Genomic DNA, 11,673 nt, shown 5'->3' with positions numbered 1-11,673 from the left:
TCCTCTCGTTGTTGCTGCATCTGGAGCTCTAACTGGAATCTCTCCAAGCTCCTATTCCGGCTACTTCTGCTACTGCGGCTACTCTTGCTGCTCCTACTCGATCCCTGGGATCTCACTTCATCCTGCCCATCATCCTCCTTTCTACTTTCAGCTCCTTCTTGGGCTCCTTGCTCTGCCGCTTCATTTTTGGCTCTTAACTGCCTCAGGATCTCATCCTTCATCCCAGCTACTTTAGATGCTTTCAACCTGATGCCACATTTTTCTGCTATCTGTTTCAATTGATCCCTCGTGCAACCTTCCAAGTCCTCAGGCTTGCCTGACTCCACAAACGCTTGCACCTTATCCATCTTTGTCCTGTGAGTCTTCCCAAGAGAGAGAGTATACACCTGCGGTCACACAGTTTATCTCAGCAGGGGTGTACAAATCCACTCTTGGACAGGGTGTGGGTGTGTCTGTTCACTCTCCCGGACAGGCCCCCAATTTATTATAGACTGTGGGTTGGTTGGTGTTGTCGTCGTCGATCCTTCTCTATGGACAACCCAACCCACAACTCGGCAGAGTGCTTATACTAGGAGATCACCCTTGGCGCTTCTGGCTCTTGGAGAGGGGCTCAACGTCACACGTTTAGGGGAAGCGGCTCCAACACTTAGCCTCGTTGTCACGTGCACACACCCACTCGAGCCGCTGTGACTCCCCACTCTCTCCTTATGAGATATGATCTCCTCAATCCCCTAGGACTTACTAGTATTACCTCTTACCCTGTCCACAGCAGTGGTTCTTGGCTCTTTCTCTCTCTCTCTCCTTCTTCACTACTTCCTGGGAAGCCTCACTAGGACAAGGGCAAACACCAGCAAATTGTGACACATTTACTGAACAAAGCACATACACGATACATACACACATATAATAATAATGAATCCTATACTCTATAATATCACAATCAGGTTGCACTCCAATACCATCAGAACTCTATTATCAGCTTATCAAGTGGTATCCTATCTCCTGGTTCACCACCTGATACTATTAACCTCCTCAAGTTGGTCAAGCCTACATACACTGTTGCACTGTCAGCAAGATAATATATATATAGAAAACCAGCATTTGAATGCAATAACATATATCAGTATAAATGTTCATTGATACACAACAATGATTAATCGATCACTGTCAGTCCTCGAGCACATACATCTGTAGGTAATCGAGCCTACGACTGCAACTCTAAGCTTCAGACTAAATCAATCCTTTCTATAACAATGCAAACAGTCACTCACCTCTCACTGCGTCTTGCACGCTACTGACAACCCAACACTATCAACTCCCTACAAGTAATCCACCGGAACTTCCCCTTCCACCTCTGGAAGTTCACAACCCTAATATCCTTAGGTTCTTCCGGGCTTCACTACCAGGATCCTCTGCAGCTCCTCCAGGCTGCTATCATGAAGTTTCCTTGTGCAACTACGGTGCTTCACCCTTCTGTTAGGTTCTTCCACAGCTCTCTTGGCTGCTACACCACCTCTACAGAAGCACGTGACACTCCTCTTCACTGCTGCTTCTCCTCACAGCTCGAGGTCCTCTGCTCCACTACCTTGGAGTCTCATCAGCTACATCATCTGCTGGCTTCGAAGTTCTCAGCAACTTCTTCCCCAAAAGACAAACCTGCAACCCATCGACGTTCCAATAAAATGTTCCCCTTTAACACATAAACAAAAATAACCACACAATATGCTTGCCTCAAACCTCTATCTGTCCTCTACATACAGTGAGAGTGGACTCCCCCGTTTTGGGCGGGTCCATACTCCACCTCGCCTGGCGGCGGTCCTCACTCGCTGGGAGGGTCTTCCTCCATCCGGAGCCAGGCTCCCTCAGTCGTCCGCCAGCGCTCAGAGGGGGCGGACGTCGCTCCGTGTTCCTCCCTCTCCACTCTCTTATTTCAGGCTTTCTGCCTTATTAAAACATGTCTAACCTATAAATAAACATTGCTACTGTCGCTGGGCACACGACCAACTACAAGCAATCACTATGAACTGGCGTATATCGTGCTTACCACAGATTAATCGGTCGAGGGCGCTTTCCCTCTGACGGCGTCTGGTCAGGGCGCTCCCACGGCCCACAATAATGCCTCCGGGCGGCTTAATATTCACTAATTATCGTCCACGACTTGAGACCACACGTCCCCAGCTCGATTCCACAGCTGGCACGTCTGCACACTTCTCTTCTCTTAGAGATATATCACTAGGGGTTCCCTTCTGACGGGAGCTCAACGGAGCGCGGCTTCCCCCTGCGATGTCTGGCACTCAAGTGAGGTCAAGGTCCTCCGGAAGCGAGCCTCACGCCTCCAGCAAAATGTCCACATCTCCTAGCCAGTCATTTATCTGTTTTCTTCTTCATTGCCCATAATCTCAAACTGTTACACATATCCAAGCAACTATTTTACATATGCGTTATCACCTCAATATTTGCTAGACCTTCTAATCAGGTCAGGCTTGACGAATAACTCTCAAGGAGGGAGACTCGTTTCTCCTGTAGGCTGAGATCATAACACTCCCCTCCCCTTATTTTTGAGAGTTATTCCAGTGACAAAGCTCGGGATAATACATCCGCCACCACACTGTCTCGTTCTTCAACCAATTGGTTCGAACGGTTGATCTGCTTACGTACTCCCTTAGGAGTCTACAATTAGTTCGTTGCTCCTTGCAACATCTGGCTCACAACTCGCCAGAAACATGATCTTCTCATAAACGATCTGACTTCTCTGGCACCTGTTGGCTAGGCTGTCCTCCTTGGACGCCTGCACTCCATCAGTCCACTCTACTTATTGTCTCCACCCTCCGTTTCCTCGTCTTCTTCTCTTCTCGTCCAGAGTCAGACATCTACTGTCTGTACCTCCTCTGTCGTCTTCATACTTCCATCTACTGCCATTATACTTCCGCCTCCTGTCATCATACTTCACTCCCTCGTCTTCACCGACTATCCTCCCTTTCGTCTCATTTATCCGAGACCTCATCCTGTTTGACTTACATCGAGTCCTCGGCTTTCTTCTATTCCTCCATGCTTGCATCATCATCTTCTTCCTGCACTTCTCACCTCTATACAACTCCATTTCTTCTCCTTCGACTCTTCTTCGTTCCCTAAAAGTTTCTTCGAGCACTGCACTACACTCAACAGCACTCGACCGTACGTGTCGCTTTACCTTTCCTAGAGTGCTTGTAAGCATCTCTCCACACATACTGTCTCTTCTCCTTTCATTTTCTCGGCTGTTACTCTTCTTCACTATCTCTCCTCCACGTTGTCTGTGAAATGTGTCAACTCTTGACATCTCAAACAACTTAACTCCACTATCCCCATGCCTCTGTGCTCGTGGACAATTTGACGCTCTACTCCCGTCCTCCGTATGTCCACATCCTTCCTCATTCCTACTCAGCACAGTTGCATTCACCTTCCGACTCTTAATTTCAGCAGTCTGGGCTCTATTCAGGTCAACTCTCTCCACAGTATTCTTCTTCGGCTGGGCCATCTTCACTTTCGACCTCACCGAGACTTCATTTTTCTGGGCTGGACCTTCGTCAAACAGCCACGCTATATCTACGTCCATATCTTCCACTGGTTGAATCGACACTGTCTCATCTTCTCCAGTGTCTCCCTCGTCGGCCACCTCTGTCTTCATCACTACCGAGACAGGGTTTTCAATGGCTTGGCGGTCTCCTGACTCATCTCCTCGGATGTCAGTCAGGTTCACACTTTCAGGTGTCCCACCCGTGCCGTGGCCTTCTGGGCACTCCTCTGGCACAGTCTCCGCCATGACTTTTGTCAACACCTTTGTCCCGCACAAGTCATTTCCCAGGATCACTTGGACTCCTGGAATAGGTATGTCGGGGCACACTCCCAACATCACCTCTGCCGACACATATTCCGACCTTAGCTGGACAGTACAAATGGGCATGTCACTCTCCGACAATAACCCATATACTTTCATCTTCCCACTGCCAGCTAACCGTCGATCATTCCCAATCAGGCTTCTCGCAATCAAGCTCTGATTAGCTCCGGTATCTCTTAAGATACCAACTTCTACCTCAGGTTGGCCTCCTACACTGATCCAACCTTTGCTCATGAACGGCCTATACCTCTCGTTCACTAAGTTCGCTCTCTGTGGTTTGTCTCGGAACACATTAGTATATTTACCTCGGGGGTCACACATGGCCAGGGTCACAACTCTCTTGCCCTGCCGACAATCTCGCATCACGTGACCCAATCCGTTACAATTGTAACATCTCATCTGGGAGGAATCTCTCCTATACGTACCAAAGCGGCTCTGACTTTGTCCACTCACATGAGAGTTCCTCGAGCCAGGCACACTACCTGCACTCTGTGAGGCTTTACTGGACTCTTGATTTCCAGGATCACGATTAGTTTCTCGTTTAGCTCCTTCATCTTCACTTTCAGATGAAGTGCGCGACCTACTCTTCTGAGTTTTAGGGTACTTACTTTTATCTGCCCATTTATCAAAATTTTTCTCACCCCAGACTCCTCTGGGTCTTTCATAATTTCTTCCTCCCCAGACTCCATTGGATCTGCCATTGCTGCGTCTCGCCTCGCTTCTCACTCTGTTCTCCCTCAAGCTCTTATACGCTTCAGTAATCATATCTGCCCTATCTGCGGCATCTTTCACCTCCTTTATCCCTGCTTCTTGGATCTTGAACTTTGTTTCGGGATGCATCATCTCCAAGAACTTCTCCATGACCATCAGTTGCTTCAGGTCAGCGTAAGATCCAACTCCAGCAGCCTCAATCCACTTCTGGAATCGTCTTTCCAGATCCCTTGCTGTCTCAGCAAAAGTACACGCTCCAACCTTCATCATCTCTCTGAAACGCTTTCTATAAGCTTCTGGGGTTAACTGAAACGAGCGCAATATGCTGCTCTTTACCGTGGCATAATCCTGGCACTCTTCCAGTGACAATTGGGTGTATGCCTCCCTGGCTGCACCGGTCAATCTTAACTGGACCAGCTGGGCCCATTCCTCCTGTGGCCACTCCTTGATACTGGCTACTTTCTCAAAATGCTCGAAGAAGCTCTCTGCCTCTTCGGGAACAAACAAGGGAATGTCCTTCTCCCTAACCCTAACATCTTGTGAGTGTGATACCTGGGTGGTGCTCTCTGGCAACCCATGTTCAATCCTTTGCTCAGCCAAGGTTCTATTCGCTTCTATCTGCATTTGTTTTGTTCTCTCTTTTTCTTTTTCGACCTGGGCTTTTTCTTTTTCGACCTGGGCTTTTTCTTTTTCTTGTTCCAACTCCAGTTCCCTTACTCTGGTTTTCTCTTTTTCTTTCTCCACCTCTAGTCTTGCTTTCTCTTTTTCTTTCTCCTGTTCCAACTCCAGTTCTCTTACTCTGGTTTTCTCTTTTTCTACTTCCCTTTTCATCTGGAGTTCTAACTTCATCTTTTCCAGCTGGAACTGTCTCTCCTTGTCCTCTCGTTGTTGCTGCATCTGGAGCTCTAACTGGAATCTCTCCAAGCTCCTATTCCGGCTACTTCTGCTACTGCGGCTACTCTTGCTGCTCCTACTCGATCCCTGGGATCTCACTTCATCCTGCCCATCATCCTCCTTTCTACTTTCAGCTCCTTCTTGGGCTCCTTGCTCTGCCGCTTCATTTTTGGCTCTTAACTGCCTCAGGATCTCATCCTTCATCCCAGCTACTTTAGATGCTTTCAACCTGATGCCACATTTTTCTGCTATCTGTTTCAATTGATCCCTCGTGCAACCTTCCAAGTCCTCAGGCTTGCCTGACTCCACAAACGCTTGCACCTTATCCATCTTTGTCCTGTGAGTCTTCCCAAGAGAGAGAGTATACACCTGCGGTCACACAGTTTATCTCAGCAGGGGTGTACAAATCCACTCTTGGACAGGGTGTGGGTGTGTCAGTTCACTCTCCCGGACAGGCCCCCAATTTATTATAGACTGTGGGTTGGTTGGTGTTGTCGTCGTCGATCCTTCTCTATGGACAACCCAACCCACAACTCGGCAGAGTGCTTATACTAGGAGATCACCCTTGGCGCTTCTGGCTCTTGGAGAGGGGCTCAACGTCACACGTTTAGGGGAAGCGGCTCCAACACTTAGCCTCGTTGTCACGTGCACACACCCACTCGAGCCGCTGTGACTCCCCACTCTCTCCTTATGAGATATGATCTCCTCAATCCCCTAGGACTTACTAGTATTACCTCTTACCCTGTCCACAGCAGTGGTTCTTGGCTCTTTCTCTCTCTCTCTCCTTCTTCACTACTTCCTGGGAAGCCTCACTAGGACAAGGGCAAACACCAGCAAATTGTGACACATTTACTGAACAAAGCACATACACGATACATACACACATATAATAATAATGAATCCTATACTCTATAATATCACAATCAGGTTGCACTCCAATACCATCAGAACTCTATTATCAGCTTATCAAGTGGTATCCTATCTCCTGGTTCACCACCTGATACTATTAACCTCCTCAAGTTGGTCAAGCCTACATACACTGTTGCACTGTCAGCAAGATAATATATATATAGAAAACCAGCATTTGAATGCAATAACATATATCAGTATAAATGTTCATTGATACACAACAATGATTAATCGATCACTGTCAGTCCTCGAGCACATACATCTGTAGGTAATCGAGCCTACGACTGCAACTCTAAGCTTCAGACTAAATCAATCCTTTCTATAAGAATGCAAACAGTCACTCACCTCTCACTGCGTCTTGCACGCTACTGACAACCCAACACTATCAACTCCCTACAAGTAATCCACCGGAACTTCCCCTTCCACCTCTGGAAGTTCACAACCCTAATATCCTTAGGTTCTTCCGGGCTTCACTACCAGGATCCTCTGCAGCTCCTCCAGGCTGCTATCATGAAGTTTCCTTGTGCAACTACGGTGCTTCACCCTTCTGTTAGGTTCTTCCACAGCTCTCTTGGCTGCTACACCACCTCTACAGAAGCACGTGACACTCCTCTTCACTGCTGCTTCTCCTCACAGCTCGAGGTCCTCTGCTCCACTACCTTGGAGTCTCATCAGCTACATCATCTGCTGGCTTCGAAGTTCTCAGCAACTTCTTCCCCAAAAGACAAACCTGCAACCCATCGACGTTCCAATAAAATGTTCCCCTTTAACACATAAACAAAAATAACCACACAATATGCTTGCCTCAAACCTCTATCTGTCCTCTACATACAGTGAGAGTGGACTCCCCCGTTTTGGGCGGGTCCATACTCCACCTCGCCTGGCGGCGGTCCTCACTCGCTGGGAGGGTCTTCCTCCATCCGGAGCCAGGCTCCCTCAGTCGTCCGCCAGCGCTCAGAGGGGGCGGACGTCGCTCCGTGTTCCTCCCTCTCCGCTCTCTTATTTCAGGCTTTCTGCCTTATTAAAACATGTCTAACCTATAAATAAACATTGCTACTGTCGCTGGGCACACGACCAACTACAAGCAATCACTATGAACTGGCGTATATCGTGCTTACCACAGATTAATCGGTCGAGGGCGCTTTCCCTCTGACGGCGTCTGGTCAGGGCGCTCCCACGGCCCACAATAATGCCTCCGGGCGGCTTAATATTCACTAATTATCGTCCACGACTTGAGACCACACGTCCCCAGCTCGATTCCACAGCTGGCACGTCTGCACACTTCTCTTCTCTTAGAGATATATCACTAGGGGTTCCCTTCTGACGGGAGCTCAACGGAGCGCGGCTTCCCCCTGCGATGTCTGGCACTCAAGTGAGGTCAAGGTCCTCCGGAAGCGAGCCTCACGCCTCCAGCAAAATGTCCACATCTCCTAGCCAGTCATTTATCTGTTTTCTTCTTCATTGCCCATAATCTCAAACTGTTACACATATCCAAGCAACTATTTTACATATGCGTTATCACCTCAATATTTGCTAGACCTTCTAATCAGGTCAGGCTTGACGAATAACTCTCAAGGAGGGAGACTCGTTTCTCCTGTAGGCTGAGATCATAACAGTAGTGACTGTTACAGTAGTGTGTGAAGTGACTGTTACTGTCGTGTGTGTAGTGACTGTTACTGTATTGTGTGTAGTGACTGTTACAGTAGTGTGTGTAGTGACTGTTACAGTAGTGTGTGTAGTGACTGTTACTGTAGTGTTTGTAGTGACTGTTACTGTGGTGTGTGTAGTGACTGTTACAGTAGTGTGTGTGTAGTGACTGTTACTGTAGTGTGTGTAGTGACTGTTACTGTAGTGTGTAGTGACTGGTACAGTAGTATGTGTTGTTACTGTTACTGTAGTGTGTAGTGACTGTTACTGTAGTGTGTGTGGTGACTGTTACAGTAGTGTGTGTAGTGACTGTTACTTTAGTGTGTGTAGTGACTGTTACAGTAGTGTGTGTAGTGACTGTTACAGTAGTGTGTAGTGACTGTTGCAGTAGTATGTGTAGTGACTTACATTACTGTGTGTAGTAACTGTTACAGTAGTTTGTGTAGTGACTGTTACTTTAGTGTGTGTAGTGACTGTTACAGTAGTGTGTGTAGTGACTGTTACAGTAGTGTGTGTAGTGACTGTTACAGTAGTGTGTGTAGTGACTGTTACAATAGTGTGTGTAGTGACTGTTACTGTAGTGTGTATAGTGACTGTTACAGTAGTGTGTGTAGTGACTGTTACAGTAGTGTGTGTAGTGACTGTAAGAGAAGTGTGTAGTGACTGTTACTGTAGTGTGGGTAGTGACTACTACTGTAGTGTGTGTAGTGACTGGTACTGTAGTGTGTAGTGACTGTTACAGTAGTGTGTGTATAGTGACTGTTACAGTAGTGTGTAGTGACTGTTACTGTAGTGTGTGTAGTGACTGTTACAGTAGTGTGTAGTGAATGTTACTGTAGTGTGTGTAGTGACTGTTACTGTAGTGTGTGTATTGACTGTTACTGTAGTGTGTGTAGTGACTGTTAGTGTAGTGTGTGTAGTGACTGTTACAGTAGTGTGTGTAGTGACTGTTACTGTAGTGTGTGTAGTGACTGTTACTGTAGTGTGTGTAGTGACTGTTACAGTAATGTGTATAGTGACTGTTACTGTAGTGTGTGTAGTGACTGTTACAATACTGTGTAGTGACTGTTACAGTATTGTGTGTAGTGACTGTTACAGTAGTGTGTGTAGTGACTGTTACAGTAGTGTGTGTAGTGACTGTTACAGTAGTGTGTGTAGTGACTGTTACAGTAGTGTGTGTAGTGACTGTTACTGTAGTGTGTGTAGTGACTGTTACAGTAGTGTGTGTAGTGACTGTTACAGTAGTGTGTGTAGTGACTGTTACTGTAGTGTGTGTAGTGACTGTTACTGTAGTGTGTGTAGTGACTGTTGCATTACTGTGTTGTGACTGTTACAGTAGTGTGTGTAGTGACTGTTACAGTAGTGTGTGTAGTGACTATAAGAGAAGTGTGTAGTGACTGTTACTGTAGTGTGTGTAGTGACTACTACTGTAGTGTGTGTAGTGACTTGTACTGTAGTGTGTAGTGACTGTTACAGTAGTGTGTGTAGTGACTGTTACAGTTGTGTGTAGTGACTGTTACTGTAGTGTGTGTAGTGACTGTTACAGTAGTGTGTAGTGAATGTTACTGTTGTGTGTGTAGTGACTGTTACTGTAGTGTGTGTAGTGACTGTTACTGTAGTGTGTGTAGTGACTGTTACTGTAGTGTGTGTAGTGACTGTTACAGTACTGTGTAGTGACTGTTACAGTAGTGTGTGTAGTGACTGTTACAGTAGTGTGTGTAGTGACTGTTACAGTAGTGTGTGTAGTGACTGTTACAGTAGTGTGTGTAGTGACTGATACAGTAGTGTGTGTAGTGACTGTTACTGTAGTGTGTGTAGTGACTGTTACTGTAGTGTGTGTAGTGACTGTTGCAGTACTGTGTAGTGACTGTTACTGTAGTGTGTGTAGTAACTGTTACAGTAGAGTGTGTAGTGACTGTTACTGTAGTGTGTGTAGTGACTGTTATTGTAGTGTGTAGTGACTGTTATTGTAGTGTGTAGCGACTGTTACTGTAGTGTGTAGTGACTGTTACAGTAGTATGTGTTGTGACTGTTACTGTAGTGTGTAGTGACTGTTACAGTAGTGTGTGTAGTGACTGTTACTTTAGTGTGTGTAGTGACTGTTACAGTAGTGTGTGTAGTGACTGTTACAGTAGTGTGTAGTGACTGTTACTATAGTATGTGTATTGACTGTTACTGTAGTGTGTGTAGTGACTGTTACAGTAGTGTGTGTAGTGACTGTTACTTTAGTGTGTGTAGTGACTGTTACAGTAGTGTGTGTAGTGACTGTTACAGTAGTGTGTAGTGAATGTTGCAGTAGTATGTGTAGTGACTTTTACATTACTGTGTGTAGTAACTGTTACAGTAGTGTGTGTAGTGACTGTTACTTTAGTGTGTGTAGTGACTGTTACAGTAGCGTGTGTATTGACTGTTACAGTAGTGTGTGTAGTGACTGTTACAGTAGTGTGTGTAGTGACTGTTACTGTAGTGTGTGTAGTGACTGTTACTGTAGTGTGTGTAGTGACTGTTACTGTAGTGTGTGTAGTGACTGTTACAGTACTGTGTAGTGACTGTTACAGTAGTGTGTGTAGTGACTGTTACAGTAGTGTGTGTAGTGACTGTTACAGTAGTGTGTGTAGTGACTGTTACAGTAGTGTGTGTAGTGACTGTTACAGTAGTGTGTGTAGTGACTGTTACTGTAGTGTGTGTAGTGACTGTTACTGTAGTGTGTGTAGTGACTGTTGCAGTACTGTGTAGTGACTGTTACTGTAGTGTGTGTAGTAACTGTTACAGTAGAGTGTGTAGTGACTGTTACTGTAGTGTGTGTAGTGACTGTTATTGTAGTGTGTAGTGACTGTTATTGTAGTGTGTAGCGACTGTTACTGTAGTGTATAGTGACTGTTACAGTAGTATGTGTTGTGACTGTTACTGTAGTGTGTAGTGACTGTTACAGTAGTGTGTGTAGTGACTGTTACTTTAGTGTGTGTAGTGACTGTTACAGTAGTGTGTGTAGTGACTGTTACAGTAGTGTGTAGTGACTGTTACTATAGTATGTGTATTGACTGTTACTGTAGTGTGTGTAGTGACTGTTACAGTAGTGTGTGTAGTGACTGTTACTTTAGTGTGTGTAGTGACTGTTACAGTAGTGTGTGTAGTGACTGTTACAGTAGTGTGTAGTGAATGTTGCAGTAGTATGTGTAGTGACTTTTACATTACTGTGTGTAGTAACTGTTACAGTAGTGTGTGTAGTGACTGTTACTTTAGTGTGTGTAGTGACTGTTACAGTAGCGTGTGTATTGACTGTTACAGTAGTGTGTGTAGTGACTGTTACAGTAGTGTGTGTAGTGACTGTTACTGTAGTGTGTGTAGTGACTGTTACTGTAGTGTGTGTAGTGACTGTTAGTGTAGTGTGTGTAGTGACTGTTACTGTAGTGTGTGTAGTGACTGTTACTGTAGTGTGTGTAGTGACTGTTACTGTAGTGTGTGTAGTGACTGTTACTGTAGTGTGTGTAGTGACTGTTAGTGTAGTGTGTGTAGTGACTGTTACTGTAGTGTGTGTAGTGACTGTTACAGTAGTGTGTGTAGTGACAGTTACAGTAGTGTGTGTAGTGACTGTTACTGTAGTGTGTGTAGTGACTGTTACTGTAGTGTGTGTAGTG

General features: G+C 45.8%; 1 protein-coding gene across 1 annotated transcript; it reads right to left on the bottom strand.

Annotated features, from left to right (window-relative positions):
- Nucleotides 1-1,266: 1,266 nt before the first annotated feature.
- On the bottom strand, nucleotides 1,267-7,337 carry LOC138365788 (uncharacterized). Its single transcript, XM_069326240.1, has 2 exons — nucleotides 5,330-7,337; nucleotides 1,267-5,260 (listed from the first exon to the last, which is right to left on the bottom strand). Exons 1-2 carry the CDS (start codon nucleotides 5,807-5,809, stop codon nucleotides 2,813-2,815), a joined length of 2,928 nt encoding a protein of 975 aa, XP_069182341.1. The 5' UTR covers nucleotides 5,810-7,337; the 3' UTR covers nucleotides 1,267-2,812.
- Between the last annotated feature and the right edge of the window lie 4,336 nt (nucleotides 7,338-11,673).

This window comes from Procambarus clarkii, chromosome 18, assembly GCF_040958095.1.
Source record: "Procambarus clarkii isolate CNS0578487 chromosome 18, FALCON_Pclarkii_2.0, whole genome shotgun sequence".
In the NCBI taxonomy this organism is placed as follows: domain Eukaryota; kingdom Metazoa; phylum Arthropoda; class Malacostraca; order Decapoda; family Cambaridae; genus Procambarus; species Procambarus clarkii.
This window is presented reverse-complemented; position numbering and strand designations above follow the sequence as displayed.